Genomic DNA, 19827 nt, shown 5'->3' on the forward strand with positions numbered 1-19827 from the left:
AATTTATTGTGGACTGTTAATTTTGTTCAGTCTTAGACTAAAAATTTGGGATAGTTAATTTCCCCGTAAATCATGAGCCTAATTTCTTTCCACACCAAACCTATAAAATATTAGGACAGGTCACCAAATCATTCTCAATATCAAGATTTTATAGGCTTAGTTTTAGGCTTAACTAGAGTTTGGTGAAACCAAAAGTCGATTAGTCTTTGGAGTCCTGGAGCAAGATGTAACAAAACTCAGTCTATTATTTATCAAATCACATGTAGGAAAGATGAAATAATTGTTATTTTTTGAGATGTTTGCCAAAAGTATAAAACTAACAAATGTGTGCCCATGATAGCAGAAGCACAAAGTATGCTGGTAGAGAGAATCAATACTTGGTGCTTATCTTGGAAAGCAAAGGAATGAGAAAATAATAATTCATTTTGTGGTCATGGGCTAAATATTACATAATTATAATTTAGTAAGCAAACCCTACTACCCTAGATAAAATAGCACATAGATTGTACAATTTTTTGTTGCAACTGCAAGAATGAGATCAAATTTCCTTAACTATCGCACCATGTTATAGAAAGAGTTTTTTGGTACCATGTTTTCCGAATCAATTTCCCTCATCTATGTGATGCAAAATGGACATTTGTGAAAGTGACAAGTGGATAAAGAAAATAGAGAAGAGTAGAAGAATAACGTAAAAAATTTTAACATGGAAAAACCCCCTCAATGTGAGAAGGAAACAACCACGAGACCTAGTCCAGAAAATATCTCTACTATATAAAGTAGGATTACAATATTTGATTCTCTCTTCCAAAGAGGATAACACTCAATCTCACGCAAAAGGATGGAAATACAAACTCTCTCTAGTATCTCAATAGGAATACAAATCTCACACTATGTGGATAAACTCTCTCACTTTCTCTCTATGATGTTGTTTCTCACTTGCTTGTTGTATCTCTTCCTCACAAGTCCCCTATATATAGTGAAGGGGAGGAAGGCTCCATCATAAAGACATAGTGAATGATAACTTGTTGTCATACTTTTCAAGATACTTTGAAAAGTGCTACTCCAACTTTCTAAGTTGGACTTCATAATTCTCAAGAGTCAAGGAATAATTTCAAGACTTTGGAATAGCCATCATTGAATGATTCAATGGTTCATCTACCAAGATTCATTGGTCTTGCTTCCACATCAATTAGGAAGGATTCCCAACAAATCTCCCCCTTCCTGAATTAATTGATGTGTATCACCAGTCCTATACCTCTGCAACAGTCTGTTAGCTTCTTGAGTGAAACTGTCTTGGTCATCATGTCGGACCAGTTGTCATCTGTATGAATTTTCTCTAGGTGCAACTCACCATCCTCCAAAGCATTTAGTATCCAATGATAATGATAATCAATGTGCTTTGCCCGAGAATGAAATGTAGGATCCTTAGCTAGGTGAATTGCCCTTTGGTTGTCACAGTGCAAAACATATCTATCTTGGACATGACCCAACTCATGCAAGATGTTTTTCATATATTTTATCTCATTGAAAGCTTCAGATTCTGCAATATATTCCGCTTTAGTTGTTGATAATGCAACACATCTTTGTAACTTGGATTGCCAAGATACAACTCCCCCTACAAAGGTAGTTAGATAAGCTGATGTTGATTTTCTAGAATCTACATCTCCAGCCATGTCAGCATCTGTGTATCCTACTAATATATGATATTCATTACCAAAACATAAGCATCTTTTGGTAGTTCCCCTCAGATATCTCAATATCCACTTTACTGCATTCCAATGCTCTTTACCGGGATTGGAACAACTCCAACTGCGTGGGCAATATCTGGTCTTGTACAAATCATAGCACACATTAGGCTTCCTACCACAGAGGAATAATGCATTCTTCTCATTTCTTTCCTTTCTTCATCACTAGTTGGACATTGCATTGTTGTTAACTTGAAATGTCCTTCAAGTGGAACACTAACAGACTTTGCCTTATCCATGTTGAATCTTTGAGAACTTTCTCAATGTACTTCTCTTGTGATAGCCATAACAACTTCTTGGAACGATCTCTGATTATCCTTATTCCAAGGATCTGCTTCGTAGGACTCAAGTCTTTCATAGCAAAAGACTTGCTTAAAGCATTCTTCAAACCAACAATCTTGGTCTTGTCATGCCCAATGATAAACATATCATCAATATATAAGAGGAGAATAATAAAGTTTATATCTTCATACCTTTTAATGAATACACAATGATCACCAGTTGTCTTCTTGAAACATGTTTGGTCATGAAGGTTTCAAACTTCTTGTACCATTGTCTCGGGGCTTGCTTTAGACAATATAAACTCTTATTCAGACGACACACTAAGTGTTCCTTGCCTAATTCTTCATTACCTTCTGGTTGCTCCATATAGATTTCTTCTTTGATGTCTCCATGTAAGAAAATTGTTTTGACATCAAGTTGTACAACTTCTAAGTCTAGGCTAGCTGCTAGACCTAATGCTACTCTTATGGAGGAATACTTCACCACTGGTGAGAATATCTCATCAAAATCAACTCCTTTCTTCTGATTGCATCCTTTCACAACAATCCGAGCTTTGTACCTTGGTCTTGAGCTTACTTCTTCAACTTTAAGCCTATAAACCCATTTGTTTTTCAAGGCTTTTCTTCCTTTGGGCAACTCCACCAGATCATAATTGTGGTTCTCATGTAACGAGTTCATTTCATCTTCTATGGCTTTAATCCACTCTTCTTTATCAGATGTCTGCATAGCTTCTGAGAAGTCTTCAGGTTCACCATTATCTGTCAATGTGATATAATCTTCTTCAGGATACTTTGGAGAAGGTATTCTGCCTCTTCCGGAGCGCCCCAGTTCAACTTGCATCTGATGCTCTACTAGCTCGGGTTCTTGATGCATTTGTGTGTCTACCACCACTTCATCATGATCTGACTCTTCATTAATCTGGTCAAGTTCCATGTGATCAGGATCTGCCTGTTGGTCTATCTGATCTGGATCTATCTGATGATCAAGTTCTTTCTGTTGAGGAATCTCCCCTTGAATCAATGCGAAATTTGGACTTGCACTAGCTTTTATTCTGAACATCTTTGATCGTCTGATCCTCAAAGAACACAACATCTCTGATTCTCACCATTTTCTTGTTTATTAGATCCCATAGTCTGTACCAAAATTCATCTTTTGGAGACCCAAGGTAAATGCACTCCTTGGTCTTAACATCCAACTTCTTTCTCTCATCTTTTGGAATGTGAACAAAGGCTCTGCATCCGAATACTCTCAGGTGGTTGAAAGATGCCTTCTTCTTGTACCATACTTCTTCTGGAATTTCTCCGTTCAGGGGTCTTGAAGGTGTTCGATTTATGAGATCCACTGCAGTCTTCACTGCTTCACCCCATAAAGACTTGTGGAGATTGGCATCTTGCTACATGCATCTGATCTTCTCTTCAATTGTGCGGTTCATCCTCTCAACTACTCTATTCAACTGAGGAGTCTTTGGTGTTGTCTTCTCCAGTTTGATACCAAAAGCCTTGCAATAGGCTTCAAATGGACCACGATACTCTCCAGCATTGTCTGCTTTCGGACACTTTAACTTCTTCCCAGTCTCACGTTCTACTAGCGCATGGAACTCTTTGAATGCTGATAGTACTTTATCTTTGCTTTTTAACAAGTACACCCATACTCTTCTCGAGTGATCGTCTATGAATGTAACAAAGTAGCAGGCTCCTCCAAGAGATCTTTCAGATGGTGTAAAAACATCTGAATGCACCAATTCAAGTACTTCATCTCTCTGTGAGGGATTGTCTATTCTCTGAAAATTGACTCTATGTTATTTACCATAAAGACAATCAATACATGAATCTAAAATTTTACCTTTTATACCTAGAAGGTGGTCTTTGGCGAGAATATGAAGTGCCTTCTCATCCTATGCCCCAATCACCTATGCCAAAGATCTTTGGAGTCACTAGCAACATTTGCTTCTCCATAACAAATTCCTTCTTACATAATGTACAAAGATCCTTCTTTTGAGCCTCTAGCAATGACTAGGTTACCTTTTGATAGTTTCCACTTTCCAGCACCAAAGTGGCTTACAAAACCAGCATCATCCAAGTTACCCGTTGAGATAAGGTTGAGACGCATATCTGGGTCATGTCTCATCTCCTGCAGTATAAGCTTTCCCCCCGTGTCTGTTAGCGTCATAATATCACCAATTCCTGCAATCTTGCTAGTAACATGGTTTACCATTTTCACAGTACCATAATCACCTTTCTTGTAGTTTGAGAAGAAACCTTCATTTGGACTTACATGGAAAGAAGCAACAGAGTCAACAATCCAAGCACAATCACCATATGTAACATTTAGGTAATTGTCTTCTCCAATGAGGAGAACATCATCATCTGCGGCGACGATTGTGGTAGACTTATGACCATTTCCCTTAGATCAACTAAATCTTCATGGACATTTCTAGCTTTCTGGTCTCTCTTCAGGGACATGCATTCAGATCTTTTATGTTCTTCTTTATTACAATAATAGCTTGTTATTGACCTCATGCGAGATTGAGAGCGACCTCTGAATTTGCTTTTGCTTCTTCCACGAGATCCATTCCTTCCATGTGTTTCACTTCTTCCACGTCTCTCCACAACATTTGCTTCAGAATGGAAGGATGTACTCTGTTCTTTCCTTATGGATTCTTCATTCAATAGACTGTCTGACACTGTGTCCATTGAGAACTTCCCATCAGGGACTGAGTTGCTGAGCGTGACCACCAATGTATCCCAACTTTTTTAGGCATCGAACTCAGTAGCAAAAGTGCTTGCAACTCATCATCTATCTTCATGTCTATCTTTGTCAATTGATTGACAAGACCCTTGAATGAATTCAAGTGCTCTATCATGCTCTGACCATCTCTGTAATCGAGTTTCACCAGTCTTCTAACAAGAGATACTTTATTTCTAGGAGTTTTCTTTTGAGTCATAGATTCAAGTTTTGACCACAACTCATAAGCATTTGTATATGTGGACACATGCTCAAATAAACTTCTATCAATATACTTCCGAATTATTGTCACAACTTTTCGATTCGAAACCTCCCAATCTCTTTCACCCTTATCTTCTGGCTTGTCTTTGCAAGAAATAGGCTCATGCATATCCTTGCAGTATAAATGACCCTCCATCATGGGCTTCCAATAGGAATAGTTGTCAGCTGTCAACTTGAACATATATCCATCAAATGAGATATTAGCGGCTCCTTCCATCTTGGACCACACAGGCTAAGCTCCCTGAATGAACCTGTGAGCTCTGATACCATTGTTGGGAAATTCAGGACCAATTTCCCTCCTCTGTGTGATGCAAAATAGACACTTGCGGAAGCGACAAGTGGATAAAGAAAATAGAGAAGAGTAGAAGAATAACACCAAGAATTTTAACGTGGAAAAACCCCCTCAATGTGAGAAGGAAAAAACCATAGGACCTAGTCTAGAAAATATGTTCACTATAGAAAGTAGGATTACAATATTTGATTCTCTCTTACAAAGAGGATAACACTCAATCTCACCCAAAAGGATGGAAATACAAACTCTCTCTAGTATCTCACTAGGAATACAAATCTCACACCATATGGATAAACTATCTCACTTTCTCTCTATGATGTTGTTTCTCACTTGCTTGTTGTATCTCTTCCTCACAAGTCCCCTATATAAAGTGAAGGGGAGAAAGGCTCCATCATAAAGACATAGTGGATGATTAATTGTTGTCATACTTTTTAAGACACTTTGAAAAGTGCTACTCCAACTTTCTAAGTTGGACTTCATAATTCTCAAGAGTCAAAGAATAATTTCAAGACTTTGGAATAGCCATCATTGAATGATCCAATGGTTCATCTATCAAGATTCATTGGTCTTGCTTTCACATCAATTAGGAAGGATTCCCAACAATAACAATTTGAAATTAATACGAATGCTATTATTGGAGTTAACGAAATATCTGCACCGAAAGAAATTAGTAAAATATTAAGGATTGGTGGTTTGAGAGTTGGATTTTGGAGGGAAAGGAAGGGAAATGGAAGGCTTGAGAGTAATCTCACAGTGTATTTCATGACTCTCAAACTTTCAATTTCCCTCCAAAATCCAACTCCCAAACTAACCCTATGAGTTTTTTTTGTTTTTTTTTAACTGTAACCTTATAATTCAGCACATCAGTTGAATTTACTGTGAACAATGAGATGAAACACAAGTTTGGGAGTGCATTAACAAATTTACTAACACCGGACTAATAAGTAATAACCGAATAACAAAGATTTATTAATTGATTTAAATTCAGATACACCACTTTGATATACATTAACATTAATACTCCAGCCATTTGAATCTATCAATTTAACAAGCATACAAATTACTTGCATATTCTTTTGAACAACAAAAATTAAGCTTTTCTCCTGCTAGGTTGGGTCGACATTGAACGATGCCATAATAATAGATTATAATTCAATGAATCCAGAAAAACAAAATATTTGTTCTATGTAATCCAGTGAATCCAGAAAAAGTACCAACAGTGAGATCTTAAAAGATCAAATTTCATTTGGTTTTTTGAACATTTATGTCATGTAACTGTTCTTGTATTAGAAACAACTAACAACTAATACTTGTTACTAAGGAGATAAGGTTTTAGTATGATAGGCTAATAATATTTTCAAGTGTGACTAAACCTTGCTGCTTTCATTAATTTTGTAGGCTCTCTTTCGAGTTTGGCTTCGAGTTTGTTAATTCTATGTTCAAGTTCCTCTGCATTTGTTTTAGATGAATCACTATTATCATCATTAGGAGTCCCACATTGAGTAGAATAGTAAACTCAATGTGGTACTTAAGCCATGAGACTCTCTCACCTAATAGACTAGTTTTTTGGATTGGGTTTTCTTCATGAGCTTAAATCCTAACAATATCTTCGTCGGTTGTAATATTTTTTCAACAGCTCCATGATCTGAAGTATAGGCTGAAGAACATTGATTGTACAAATGCTCACATTCATATGTTGTTACATTACCCAAACCGTGAGACATGCCACCACTCTGATTTTCTCCCGAGACAAGTTTATATTTCTCTACAGAATTGTAATGGTTCAGTGTGTTATATTTTGGAGAAAAACCTGTTAGAATATCAGCATCATAATCATCATTAGCTACCAAACCATCTAGAACAAAATTTCCAAAAGTGACAGATTTTAAATGTTTAGGAAGACGTCCGGAAGGTACATCAGCATCGTTATCACCCTTCCTAGTCATTGATGCTTCGCCATAACGCTTTCCAGAAATCAAAGTGCTAACAAGTTTGGGAGGAAAACCAGGTGGAACATCAGCATCATTGCTGCTTCTGTTTGCTTTTGATGCAAGATTCCCACGATTTGAAAACCTTCGGGCACTTTGCTTTCGCTGCACAATCTTCTTAACAAGATGATTGAATACAGATTGCTTCCACCACCTCACATAACCCATGGTAACATCTGCCTGAAAAAGCCTTGATCGAATACTCAAATTCTCATCACATATAGGCCTGCAGTAATTTTCCCAAGCAATGGCTTTCGTCTGATTGAATCGAGGCACACAACCTGGAAGATCTTGGTCCATATCGAATTGCATAGAAACTCGAGGTGGAAGGTACTGCATTATACTAGAGTTAATTCTAACAAGCTCAGAAGATCTCAAGCATGTTACAAAAGATAATAATTCTTTATCCAAATCTTTCTCAAAATCAAGTACCAACATTTCATTTTCTGGATAAAAAATCCTCCACTTAGCAGCATATCTAACATAAGGGCGCCAAACGAAATCCCCCATAGCTAAGTTTAAGGAAAATCTCACATTGTCAACTTTCAAGGCCTTAACATTGTGCCACTTAGCCAATACAGGGTCTCCTTTGTTGATCAAATTGGGTTGTGGTTGCAAATTTCTGAACCTCTCCCACACCCAAATTTGAACCAAGTAAAAGGGTGACTGAAGTATAACCTCCAAATCCATTTCAGCAACTACTGTTTTTTTTGCCAAATAAATTATTGTTTCTCTCAAGCATCCCAAATCTTTATATAGACCAGCAAGAACTGCTGGTGCGAAAGCAATGGTATTCCCTCTAGCAAGATGAATAGCAATTGGGAAAACATCCTTGTTTATCAATTCTTTATAAGGAAAAACAAACATTGATAACCAAGTTGTAAGAAACGCTTCAAGCTCAATTTCACTTCCACTGTTGATGAAAATCTTCATCCATTCTGATGCAGTAGCCTTACATCTTTTGGTTTTCCACGGTTCCTGTCTTGCTAATACAAGTTGTTCTTCTATCACCTTCAGTTCTTTGTCTTCAAGTGGAGTGAAGACAGGATCACCAACAACAGGGAAACCCCCCAAAACCATGACATCCTACAATGTGATAGTGGCTTCACCCCATGGAAACATAAAAGTATTTGTCTTTGAACACCATTTCTCTGCAACCCCAATAGCCAAGTCTTCATTTTTTATTATGTAGTACTTGGTGCTCATGATAGCATCAAGAATTCCAACTTTCTTCCACGAAGATTCAAACTTTGGACGAAGAATACCAACCCACTCAACCCATTTTTTAGATTAGTAGTCCCACCCGGAATCGAGTCTGAATGGTAAAGGCCACTTATTTGGTTGAAAAAACCCAGAAACTTGGCTATCATCAATGGAGTTTGCAATGGGTTTGAGAAAATGGGCAGTTCTGGAAGTTGGTACACTATCACCAGCAGGTGAAACCATGAACTCTACCCTCACTTCAATGATGCTCTCCATTGATGCTTCATTGATGGTTTATGAGTAATGTAGTTCACACCTTTTTTCTCATCTTTTACTCACCTTTTTTCTCATCTTTTACTCACTTCCAAGAACCTTGTAATAGTGAATCTTTCAACTCACATGCAACTAGGATCTTAAACCTAATTCTCAAAACACTTAAGAACCTTCAAATCTCTCAACTAAATTGGAAAATGAAATCTGAGTGATAATGCACATTAATTGTGCTAATCTGACTATAAAATCAGTCCTAAAACCTAATAACAAAATTCATACAAAAACTCCTAATTTCTAATATGATTTACGCATGGTTTTTCTCAAAATGCACTTTCTAAAAAATATGAAATTTTGCATCTTTTCTCTTTTAACTCTCAAAGAAACACTAACTCTAATAATCACAGAAGATTTCACTCAAAGAGTTCATAGATAAAATATGAAATTTTGAAAACTCGAGTTATGAACCAATGAGAATAAAAACATATTTTATACAAAATAGTTTCATGATATTTGATGGGCATATCGATTATGAAGACTGATAATCGATTATCGATGCCATAAGACCAAATTCTTTAGCTACTGGAACTCTGAATAATCAATTATCACAAGGCATAATCGATTATCAGATTTCATAAAGAGATAATGGATTATCAATTTAAGCTAATCGATTATAAGAGCTTAAAGATAGTTTATTTGATATGTAGAATGAACCTCCTACATGATAAAAATATATGCAATGTATGATTTTAAAATATATACATTTTATGCACGAAATCATGTATATGCAATGCATGAACAATATATTATCATGTTTGGATGAATGAATGAATTGTTTCAAAATTAATTATATCAAGTTTAGTTCTTGTGAGACCTCCATCCTAGGTTCATCTAATCTAGGCTCAAACTAAGCAATCAACTTCTATAAAATATAAAAGAATCCTAACTCTATGATAACCCTGAGTCTTGGCATGTTGCATTGTTGACTTCATCTTTAAGCTTTCACATCATCTTTGTCTTGTTCAAGTTCTTGTCCTCCTCAAAACCGAGTATATTATTCACACTTGCAATGTTTGACTCCTATTGCAATGTCAATCTCTCCCTTTTGATGTTGACAAACTTTGATAGACTTTGTACACTTTCACTTGAAAAGCTTGACGATGAACAATGATTTGCAATGGTTGCGTTGATACAAAATAAACTTCTAAAATTCTGCTCCCCCTCACTTCATTCCCCCCCCCTCAATCCGAGGTAGTGTGGGTAGCAAATCTCATCTCCCCTATAGCTAGGTTTGCAGAAGCATATGTAAACACAATCTGCAAGATATCAAAACAACAATTTCTCCCCCTTTTGGCTTGATAAAAAAAGTATGAAATATTATGATTAATATTGCCAAAAGTAAGGAAAGATATAACATTTGAATATACTGACTTAATCAAAGCAAAACTATTTTGTTTGATCAAGCAGTTTAAAAGAATTGAACAAGTGCACAATATTTACTGATTATAATTTATTATCTCATCACAATAATCAATTATCACACACAATAATTAGAAGGATGTTATGGTTCCAAGATATGCAATATTATAACACTTTTAAGTATAATATTCATCCATTTTGTATACATATTAGCATAGAATGACCAGGTAATTAAGATATAATCAATAATAGCATATACCAAGCACTCATTAAGACAAAATGGTAAACATTAAAACAAAATTGCATATAAACCATAGTACGAAAAGTATTAAGTTCAAAACGATTACAAACATACGAGTTAAGCAATACAAATGCAAACATGTGCAAATATAATTTATAATATAACAACTCAAAATACACATACACATGCTAACACCTAACTAGGACACAATATGTAATCCTATGCTAGACTAGTTGTTAGGTGGAGGTGATGATGGTAAATAGCCAACGACTCTGCCATGAAGACAATTAATTTTAAGAATTTTAGAAAAGGGGTACAAATTGAGGAATTATGTTTTATGCTAATGAACTCTAGAATGTATACTTCAATCTGAATCACTATTACTAATAATCGATTATCTGTAGATTGTAATAGATTATCAAGGTCAGATTTTCAGAAGTTTTAAAAATCCCCCCTAGGTAACCGATTAAAAGATACCAATAGTCAATTATTGGAAAAACATTTTTGCCCAGGTAATAGATTATACTATTTTATAATCGATTACTTGTAGTAATAACTCAAATTTGAATGATTTTCATGTGGTTCAAGGTAAATTCTAAGATAAGGTTTATCCTAAGACCCTAAAATACATTTCTAAACAGGCAAAACAATCACGAATTCAATTATACACAAGAATCAAGCATTTAAGTTAAATATCATATAAGCATACATTAAAGGCATGAGAAAGTCATATATGAACCTTTAAGCATTCTAACTTAGATATAATTCATCAAGAATTCCAAGTTCTCTTTGCAGAATAATGTATCCCTTGGCATGGGCTTGGTGAAAATATCGGCTTATTGCTTTGAGATTTCCACAAATTCAATAACATAATCATCTTTTTGTACATGAACTCTAATAAAATAATGCCTAATTTCTATATGCTTAGTTCTTGAATGCAATATGAGATTCTTAGATATGCTTATGGCACTAGTGTTGTTACACTAGATAGGCATTTTATCAAGCTTTAGACCAAAGTCTGACAATTGTTACTTCATGCATAAAATTTAAGCGTAACACGCATTGACGACAATGTATTCTGTACAACTCAAAATACACACACACAAAGACTGACACTTCTTCATGTTCTAAAGAATCTCCTACATATTATGAACTTTATAGTGCTTTTTTTGAGTTACATGAGGAGTTAAAGAAATTGGCTAAGGTTAATATATATAGGAAAAGCGTCATCATATTGTATGAAAAGAAAATTGTTAAAATGCAAGAAGAATGAAATTAACTAAAATTAGAAAATGAGACTCTAGACCTTATTTACTCTTGTGCCTCATCTAATTGCTCTATTAACTTAATTGAGACACCTATATGTGAACAATGTGATGTTCTAAATGCTAAAATTTCTGATTTGAAAGATAAATTAGCTAAGTTCACCTATAGTAGTCAAAACCTAAACAACTTACTTTCTGCATCTAGAAATATAGGTAATCATGAAGCTATAGGCTACAAACCTAATAATAGAAGAAAACCATATAGAAAACAAGTAGCTCGCATGCATAAAAGATTAAATCATAAAATGCCTACTTGCATTTATTGTCGTACATATGGTCATACATCTATATCTTGCTATGTTAGAAAATATGGTGTGCCAAGTGACAAATATGTATGGGTGAAAAAGGGACTAGATTCTTTGGTTATTAACAAGAAGGGACCCAATATAACTTGGGTACCCAAACAAGCCAAGTATATTGTTTTGCAGGTATGCCTTCGGACACAAGGACACAACTGATATTTGGATATTGGATGTTTGAGGTATATGATGGATGATCGATCATAGTTTCTTGATATGTCACTCAAAGGTAAAGTTAATTAAATGAGCAACAATATATTCGCTCATCAAACAAACGTATAAGATGAACAAATGCAATGAAGTGACAACACCTATGGCATCATCCTGCTATCTCTTAAAGGATGATAAAGGTTAAGCTATGGAGGTAACAAAATATCGAGGAATAATTGGTTCAGTGCTTTATCTAACTGCTAGTCGTCCCAATATTATGTTTAGCATATGCAGGTGCGCGAGATACCAAGCATCTCCTAAGGAATCTCACTTTTGTGTTGTAAAACATATTATGAAGTATCTAAAAGGAACATTATCTATGGGTTTATGGTATCCTTGGGATGCCTCATTATCCTTGATAGGGTACTCCGACTCCGACTTTGTGGGATGTAAGTTGGACTAGAAAAGTACTAGTGAAACTTGCCATCTTTTGGGCACCTCCTTAGTATCTTGGCATAGTAAGAAGTAAGCATGTTTTGTTTGTCTACTGCCGAAGTGGAATATATTTACCGTCATCGTGTGTTGAGCTCAGACAAGCTAAGTAAATTCTTTGGGTGAAAAAAAGGCTAGGTTTTTTGGTTACTAATAAGAAGGGGCCCAATATAACTGGGTACCCAAACAAGCCAAGTATATTGTTTTGCAGGTATGCTTTCGGACACAAGGATAAAACTGATATTTGGATATTGGATGTTCGAGGCATATGATGGACGATCGATCATAGTTTCTTGATCTGTCACTCAAAGATAAAGTTAACTAATTGAGCAACATGATATTCACTCATAAAAAAAAGTACGAGATGAACAAATTCAAAGAACCGACAACACCTATGGTATCATCCTGCAATCTTGATAAGGATGATAAAAGTTAAGCTATAGATGTAACAAAATATCGAGGAATAATTGGCTTATTGCTTTACCTAACTGCTAGTCGTCCTGATATTATGTTTAGTGTATGCAGGTGCACAAAATACCAAGCATCTCCTAAGGAATCTCACTTTAGTGCTGTAAAACATATTATGAAGTATAAGGAACATTATCTATGAGTTTATGGTATCCTTGGGATGCCTCATTATCCTTGAAAGGGTATTCCGACTTCGACTTCGTGGGATATAAGTTGGACCGGAAAAGTACTAGTGGAACTTGCCATCTTTTGGGCAACTCCTTTGTTTCTTGGCATAGTAAGAAGCAAGCATGCATTGGTTTTTATAATACCGCCAGCGTGTGTTGCACTCAGATATTATGGATGAAGCAACAACTATTAGACTTCGGTTTAAAGCTTGTGGAAATACTGATAAAGTGCGATAACACTAGTGCCATAAACCTATCAAAGAATCCCATTATGCATCCTAGAACTAAGCATATTGAAATAAGGCACTACGTTTTTAGAGATCATTTACAAAAAAGTGATTGTATTCTTGAATTTTTTGAAACGTCAAACCAATTGGCATATATTTTAACCAAGTACCTTCCATAGGATACATTCTTTGTGTTACGCAGAGAACTTGACATACTTGATGAAAAATATCTCAACTAATTTGCTTTAGGGTGTTGTATGCCTTTTCTTGATCTTTGATATATGCTTATGTGTAATATGTGTTATGAATGGATGATTCCTATACTTAAGTAATTTCATAAGAGTTTTATACTTCATTAGTGTGTCATATACCTTTTAGGTTAATGGCTTAGGTATAGTATCTTTGCATACCCTAGAAATATAAAAAATGCACTAAAATTTGTCTAAGTTCTGTTCTTAATTGATTTTTCTGTGTTTTAATCGATTAATTTGAGTTCTAGTAGCCAGAAAATAAATTTTCATATTGTTTTAATCGATTAACAAATTGCTTAATCGATTGCATGACCTCAAATTTCTAAAAATTGAAATTTTTAGTGTGTTTAATCGTTTAACCACTGACCTTAATCGATTAACGACATCATTATATCAGGCTCCAGTGCTGTTCTAGGTCATTTCACATTAGAACCCTAGAACCTCTTTGCTTACCCCATTTTGAATTTCTTCTCAATTTGAGTGATCTCTACCTCTGCAATAGCTAATCCGAATCCTATCACATCATTTCCGTCTTCCTCTAATCTTAAATTTCAACAAAATCCGAAGCCCTAATCTTTTCCCCTTCCCTAATCCCAAATTCGAAAAATTGATTATTCAATTGATTAATCACTCTAATACCTAAAAATCATGAGTGAACCACATCCAAGAAGGGTGAAGACCACTGCTTACCGTCCACGACATATGAACATTGGTTCCTCTTATGCTCAAGGTTGAATAAAGGACCATGATGACTCCTATTACTCTCCAATCCTTCAAGAAGCTCGTCTAGCCAAATTTCAATAAAGAAAACAAACCTACATTCGATATGCGGATGCTGCTTGGCTAGTGGAACAAGAATTTGAGTTCCTGCATGGATTAGAAACCCAAGGTGCAAATAAGTTTTTGGAATTGAAATGTAAAATTTATCCTTCACTCATTAGGGATTTCTATAGTAATTTTCGGTATAAGGATGGAGTATATGCATCGGTGGTAATGAGAAAAATGATAATTTTGGATGAGGAATTGTTTCTAGATGTTGGAGGATTATCCAGCGATGCATCGACATTAGGAGATTGTATCAATGAGTTATGGGACTCATTCGATGATATTGAAATGTATAAATCATGTTTAAGATGAACTCATTTGTGTGTACAAGGAGAATTGACCAAGGTTGGGTCATTGTCAGTTGAACATCGATTCTTGAACTACTTAATTACGTACATTCTGGTCTAGAGAAACACCAACCATGCTCAACCAATCATCAATGATCTCAAGCCTCATCTTTTGGGCTTGCACACATGTATGTCGTGGAACAACGCCTAAATGTGCGTATTGGTGGCCATTTTCAGTCTTTGAGAGACTCCATGGTGGCTGAGTTCCAGCAGCATCAAGAGAGGTTAATCATGGATCTTGACCACATCATCCTCATTGTGCGCGCCATGTACGAATATTCATCACCACTACCACCACCTTAAAAGTAGCCTAGATTGGATTTTCTACTGCCTAGGGTGTTTGTGTATATTTTGATATTGTATGTTTTCTTTGGTTATAATATGTTTTGAACTTAGTATGTACTTCATGCACTTGTTTTTTAATTTCTCATAATTGTTTTGTTTAATTTGGTTATGTAAGAACTATTACATGATCTTTGATTATATCGAACATGTGTACTTTCTACATGAATGGTTAATATATGCTCTACGTTCTATACACTAAATACCATTAATCATTCTGTGCTAACTTGTCTAATTACACAAACATAGATATATCTCACATTTTAATTATTTTTAATCGATTAACTCCCTATCCATAATCATTTAACTACATCAGCTGTTTAATCGTTCTGTTTAATCGATTAACTCCTTATCCATAATCGATTAACTACATCAACTATGAACTTTTTTAATTCTTTTTGAAACTACTTAATCGATTAACCTTGATTACTTAATCGATTAAGATCAATAAATTTTTTTAAAATCTTTCCTTGGTTTTGGATGTTAATATCATGTAATATCATTGCTTTTTGATCATGCCAAAAGGGGGAGAAAATGTTGTTTGAGCTGTTTTACAGGTTGTATTAAGCTTCCGCATTTAATCTTGAAAGGCTACCCTTTTATCACCTCCTACATGGATTGAGTGGCAGATTAAAGTGAGGGGGAGCAACGGATTTTGATACAACCATTGCAAATACATGCTGTCCAACATCAAGCCAATCAAACAGAGAATTATTTAGAATATGTCATCATCAAAAGGGGGAGATTGAAGTGGAAAATAGTCAAAGGTTTCCGTTATGATTGACCTACATAGTTTTGATGAAGACAAAGAGTTAAATGAAAGCTTGAAGATGTGGATACCACAACAAATAACATGCCAAAGACTCAAAGGTCAACGTCATAGACTTAATTTTATTTTATTATTCTAGAAGTCCTATAATGATTGCCAAGTTTTGAGTCTAGGTTAGTAAGCCTTCGATGGAAGTATCACAAGAGTTTAATAGGAAATTCATATACGTTGAGGTATTACATCTAAATATATACGATAAGTAGATGGTTTTGTGCATTAGGCATACATGGTTTTGTGCATAAAAGAAGCATCTATTTCAAAATTATGTGTTGCATGTTATTTCATCATATATAATGTTTATCATGCATAAATGAAAACCATTATCATACATATTAATCAATTAATATGATTGGTAATCGATTATATCTTGTTGAAATCCATTAATTGGTTAAGGACTGGTGTAATGAGTTACAAGGAGTTATAGTGGCTAACTTCCTAAGATTTCTGGTTTATTAATCGATTAAGGAGATTGATAATCGATTAAATCTTAACTGAAAAACTATTTTGGATAAGCATGTTAATTGATTATCTAGGTAAATAGTTGATTAACATCAATTAAAATCAGTTTCATATAAAAGCTATTTTTTCAACTCATGTGCAATATTCAATTACATTCAAATTTTTCATTGATAGAAAGAAAACCAAGAATCTCAGAACATAAATTTCAAAGCATCTTGCTTATCCTCGAGGGAAATATTGCATTATTTTCTAGAGAGAAAAGAGAGAAAAGCTATTCTATTGTGCTATCATTTTCATTTATTTGAAAAACAATGCATAACTTCACATTTAGTTTTAGGCTTCTTCTGAGAATTCTGTAGAGGTTTGCAAAGTCGAGATCAGAGTCTTTATCCGCGCCTTAAGTGTGCATCAATAACTCGACGAATATTGTGAAAAACAAGGATTGGTTCTCTTGATGTGTTAGCATCATCATATAAGAGAATAGTGTGTCTTCACGGAGTAGGAAGTCTTGGATCGAGCGATACTTCGGCTGGGGCCATAATCGCGAATAGTGTGGTATCCTAGTAGGTGAGTAGAAAAGTTAAACCGAGCATGTAGGCTCATTGGTGTTTAAGAAGGAAGTTCTTGCTAGGTGTATTAGAAGTATAATTGTAATCAAACAATTGGTTTCCAATAGTTAAGAAAAATCTCCCAAGATTAGAAGGGGAGTCCTGGATGTAGTTTGCAAGTGGACTCGTAAATGAAGCAGGATAAAAATCCTTGAGCACTTTCTCTTCCCCTATCTCTTTTGCATTTCAGTCTTTTATTAATTTCTTATTTGATTGTATTCTGTGATTTGTACAAAGTGTTAATGATCTGTGTATAATCAAGAATCAATTTAGGGCAGTAAAGATTGTTTTTCATCATTGTTTCCATTGCAATAAATCTGTTTTCAAAGATATCAATATACAACATAATCGATTAATCATACTGTGCATAATCGATTAGCACTGATCATAATCGATTAACTGCAGTAGCTTTCTGTTTTGCGCATTAATCGGAAAAGCGGGACTAGTGATCCGCTACACCTACTCACTTCCCCTCTAAGTGTGATTTACCTTACTGGTACCCAACATATGCTTTCTTTGACTTGAAGTCCCTCAAGGTGTTCTTCTCTTTCAAGGAGAAACAAGGATTGGTTCACATAGATGATAAAAATCCAAATTAGATGAGAGGCATTCACATGTGATTGATAAAGAAGCAACCATATTCGCTAAACCAATGTATGCTTTACAGTGCCAACCCTAGAGTTTGATATCTTCAATAACTCCATAAGGAACTTTTGCTCTTCATCTTTACTATATGGTGATGTATTTTGCTTTACTCTTATGGTACATATTCATGACATAATAAAACAAGTTTGGGCTTTATTTATCATTTATAGGCAGCCATAACTTTGAGTGTAAATACCATACATCATATCCCCATAGGTTCTTTAGAATTTTGCTGAGTTTTTAAGGGTGTGTTAGGTATCTCGTTAGCAAAATGACATTGATTTTATGGGATTATGACGTTGATTTTATGGGATTATGACATTGATGCAGGCATGCATCTTTATAGTATATCAAAATAAATGATACCAAGATATCTGCATTAAATTGTTTTCAACTAATATGACTGAATTTGCAAAACACTATGGTTTAATTTGTCATGCATGCTTGCATTGAGGTAATACTTAAGTTGTTTTTAAGTTAATCATTTAGTATCTCTAATGATTTAGTAATTGAATTTAACATCAAAAACAGATTCACACAGTTATGATGGATAAGAGTTGGATTGAGAAACCAATTAGATCAAAGGAGTTCTTGGATGGGGTGGTGCAATTTTTGGATTTCGCCTTTTCAAATGTACCTATAAATGATCAAATTCCATGTCCTTGTATTACATGTGGATTTCTTAAAATGGGTAATAGAATTGAAGTGTTTAGTCATCTACTTCAAAAAGGGTTTCCCAGAAAGTACACATTTTGGTACATGCATGGGGAAAAGCATGTGCAAGATAATGTTGAAACTATAGCCCAACCACAAGAAGAGTGGGTTAGACAATATCCAATGCAGGATATGTTAGATGATGTTTTTGGCATCTTTGATGATAGTGGAATTCAAGATTCCGGCCACTCAAATATACCAAATGATGACCAACCTAGGGGTGATGCAAGTAAAGTCCAACAAGAAAAAATAAAAGAGCAATTAGGTGATGGAAATGAAGAATTGTACCCTGGTTGTAAAAAATATAGTAAAATATCATTCATTGTTCTATTGTATCATATAAAAGTCTTATGTAGTGCAACTGACAAAACATTTTCTATGATCATTGATCTTTTAAATGATGCTTTTCCCCATGCTAAACTCCCAGCATCTTTATACGAGGCAAAAAAGTTGATTAAGAAGTTAGGTTTAAGCTATGAAAAGATTCATGCATGTCCGAACAATTGCATGTTATATTGGGGTTCATTGGAAGACAAGAAGAGAGATAATTGTAAGATTTGCAATGCATCTAGGTGGAAATCTAATGGAAATATTAGTGGTGCAAATGATATAGTGGTTGGCCAAAATAAAAAATATATACCAGCAAAGGTCTTACGGTACTTCCCACTTATACCAAGATTGCAAAGACTATACATGTGTTCTAAAACTGCAGAGCTTTTGAAATGGCATGGAAGGAGTTTGACAAAATGTATCCGGACTTTGCTTTAGATTCTCGTAATATACGGCTTGCATTAGCTACAGATGGTTTCAATCCATTTGGAACTTTAAGTTCTAATAATAGCATTTGGCCTGTGATGTTGTATGCTTACAATTATCCTCCATGGTACTGTATGAAGCAAACTTCTCTCATAATGTCGATGATAATTCCTGGTCCTAAGATGCCTGGCAATAGTATTGATGTTTACTTGCAGCCCCTAGTTTCAGAGTTACAAAAATTGTGGAAAGGAGTGGAAGCTTATGATTCCTCTACAAAAGAATCATTTCAAATGCGTGCATCATTGTTTTGTACTATTAGTGACTTCCCAGGTCTAGACAACTTATCTGGATGGAACACTCATACATCACTTGCTTGTCCATCATGTAATTTTGATACAGAGTCTAAATGGCTAAAGTTTGGCGGAAAATATTGCTTCATGGGACATCGTCGATATTTACCACTAGATCATAATTGAA

The 19827-nt window shown here is 35.0% G+C and overlaps 2 protein-coding genes across 2 annotated transcripts; one reads left to right on the plus strand and one right to left on the minus strand.

Moving 5' to 3' along the window:
- Positions 1–6875: 6875 nt before the first annotated feature.
- LOC109338004 lies at positions 6876–8858 on the minus strand. Its single transcript, XM_019575126.1, has one exon. It carries the CDS (start codon positions 8391–8393, stop codon positions 6876–6878), a length of 1518 nt encoding a protein of 505 aa, XP_019430671.1. The 5' UTR covers positions 8394–8858.
- LOC109338005 lies at positions 8686–19826 on the plus strand. The gene is made up of 3 exons (XM_019575127.1): positions 8686–8808; positions 18412–19250; positions 19307–19826. The coding sequence occupies exons 1-3, from the start codon at positions 8686–8688 to the stop codon at positions 19824–19826; spliced, it is 1482 nt and encodes a 493-aa protein (XP_019430672.1).
- The last annotated feature ends 1 nt before the right edge of the window (position 19827 follows it).

This window comes from Lupinus angustifolius, unplaced genomic scaffold (genome assembly GCF_001865875.1).
Source record: "Lupinus angustifolius cultivar Tanjil unplaced genomic scaffold, LupAngTanjil_v1.0 Scaffold_16_110, whole genome shotgun sequence".
Lineage (NCBI taxonomy): Eukaryota > Viridiplantae > Streptophyta > Magnoliopsida > Fabales > Fabaceae > Lupinus > Lupinus angustifolius.

Excerpts from the sequence above, each read along its gene's own strand:
- LOC109338005 (XM_019575127.1), top strand. The coding sequence starts at position 8,686 with ATGGAGTTTGCAATGGGTTTGAGAAAATGGGCAGTTCTGGAAGTTGGT. Across the intron at positions 8,809-18,411 it reads CCATTGATGCTTCATTGATG|ATTCACACAGTTATGATGGA; the intron begins GTTTATGAGTAA and ends CATCAAAAACAG. Across the intron at positions 19,251-19,306 it reads ATACCAGCAAAGGTCTTACG|AGCTTTTGAAATGGCATGGA; the intron begins GTACTTCCCACT and ends CTAAAACTGCAG.
- LOC109338004 (XM_019575126.1), bottom strand. The coding sequence starts at position 8,393 with ATGGTTTTGGGGGGTTTCCCTGTTGTTGGTGATCCTGTCTTCACTCCA.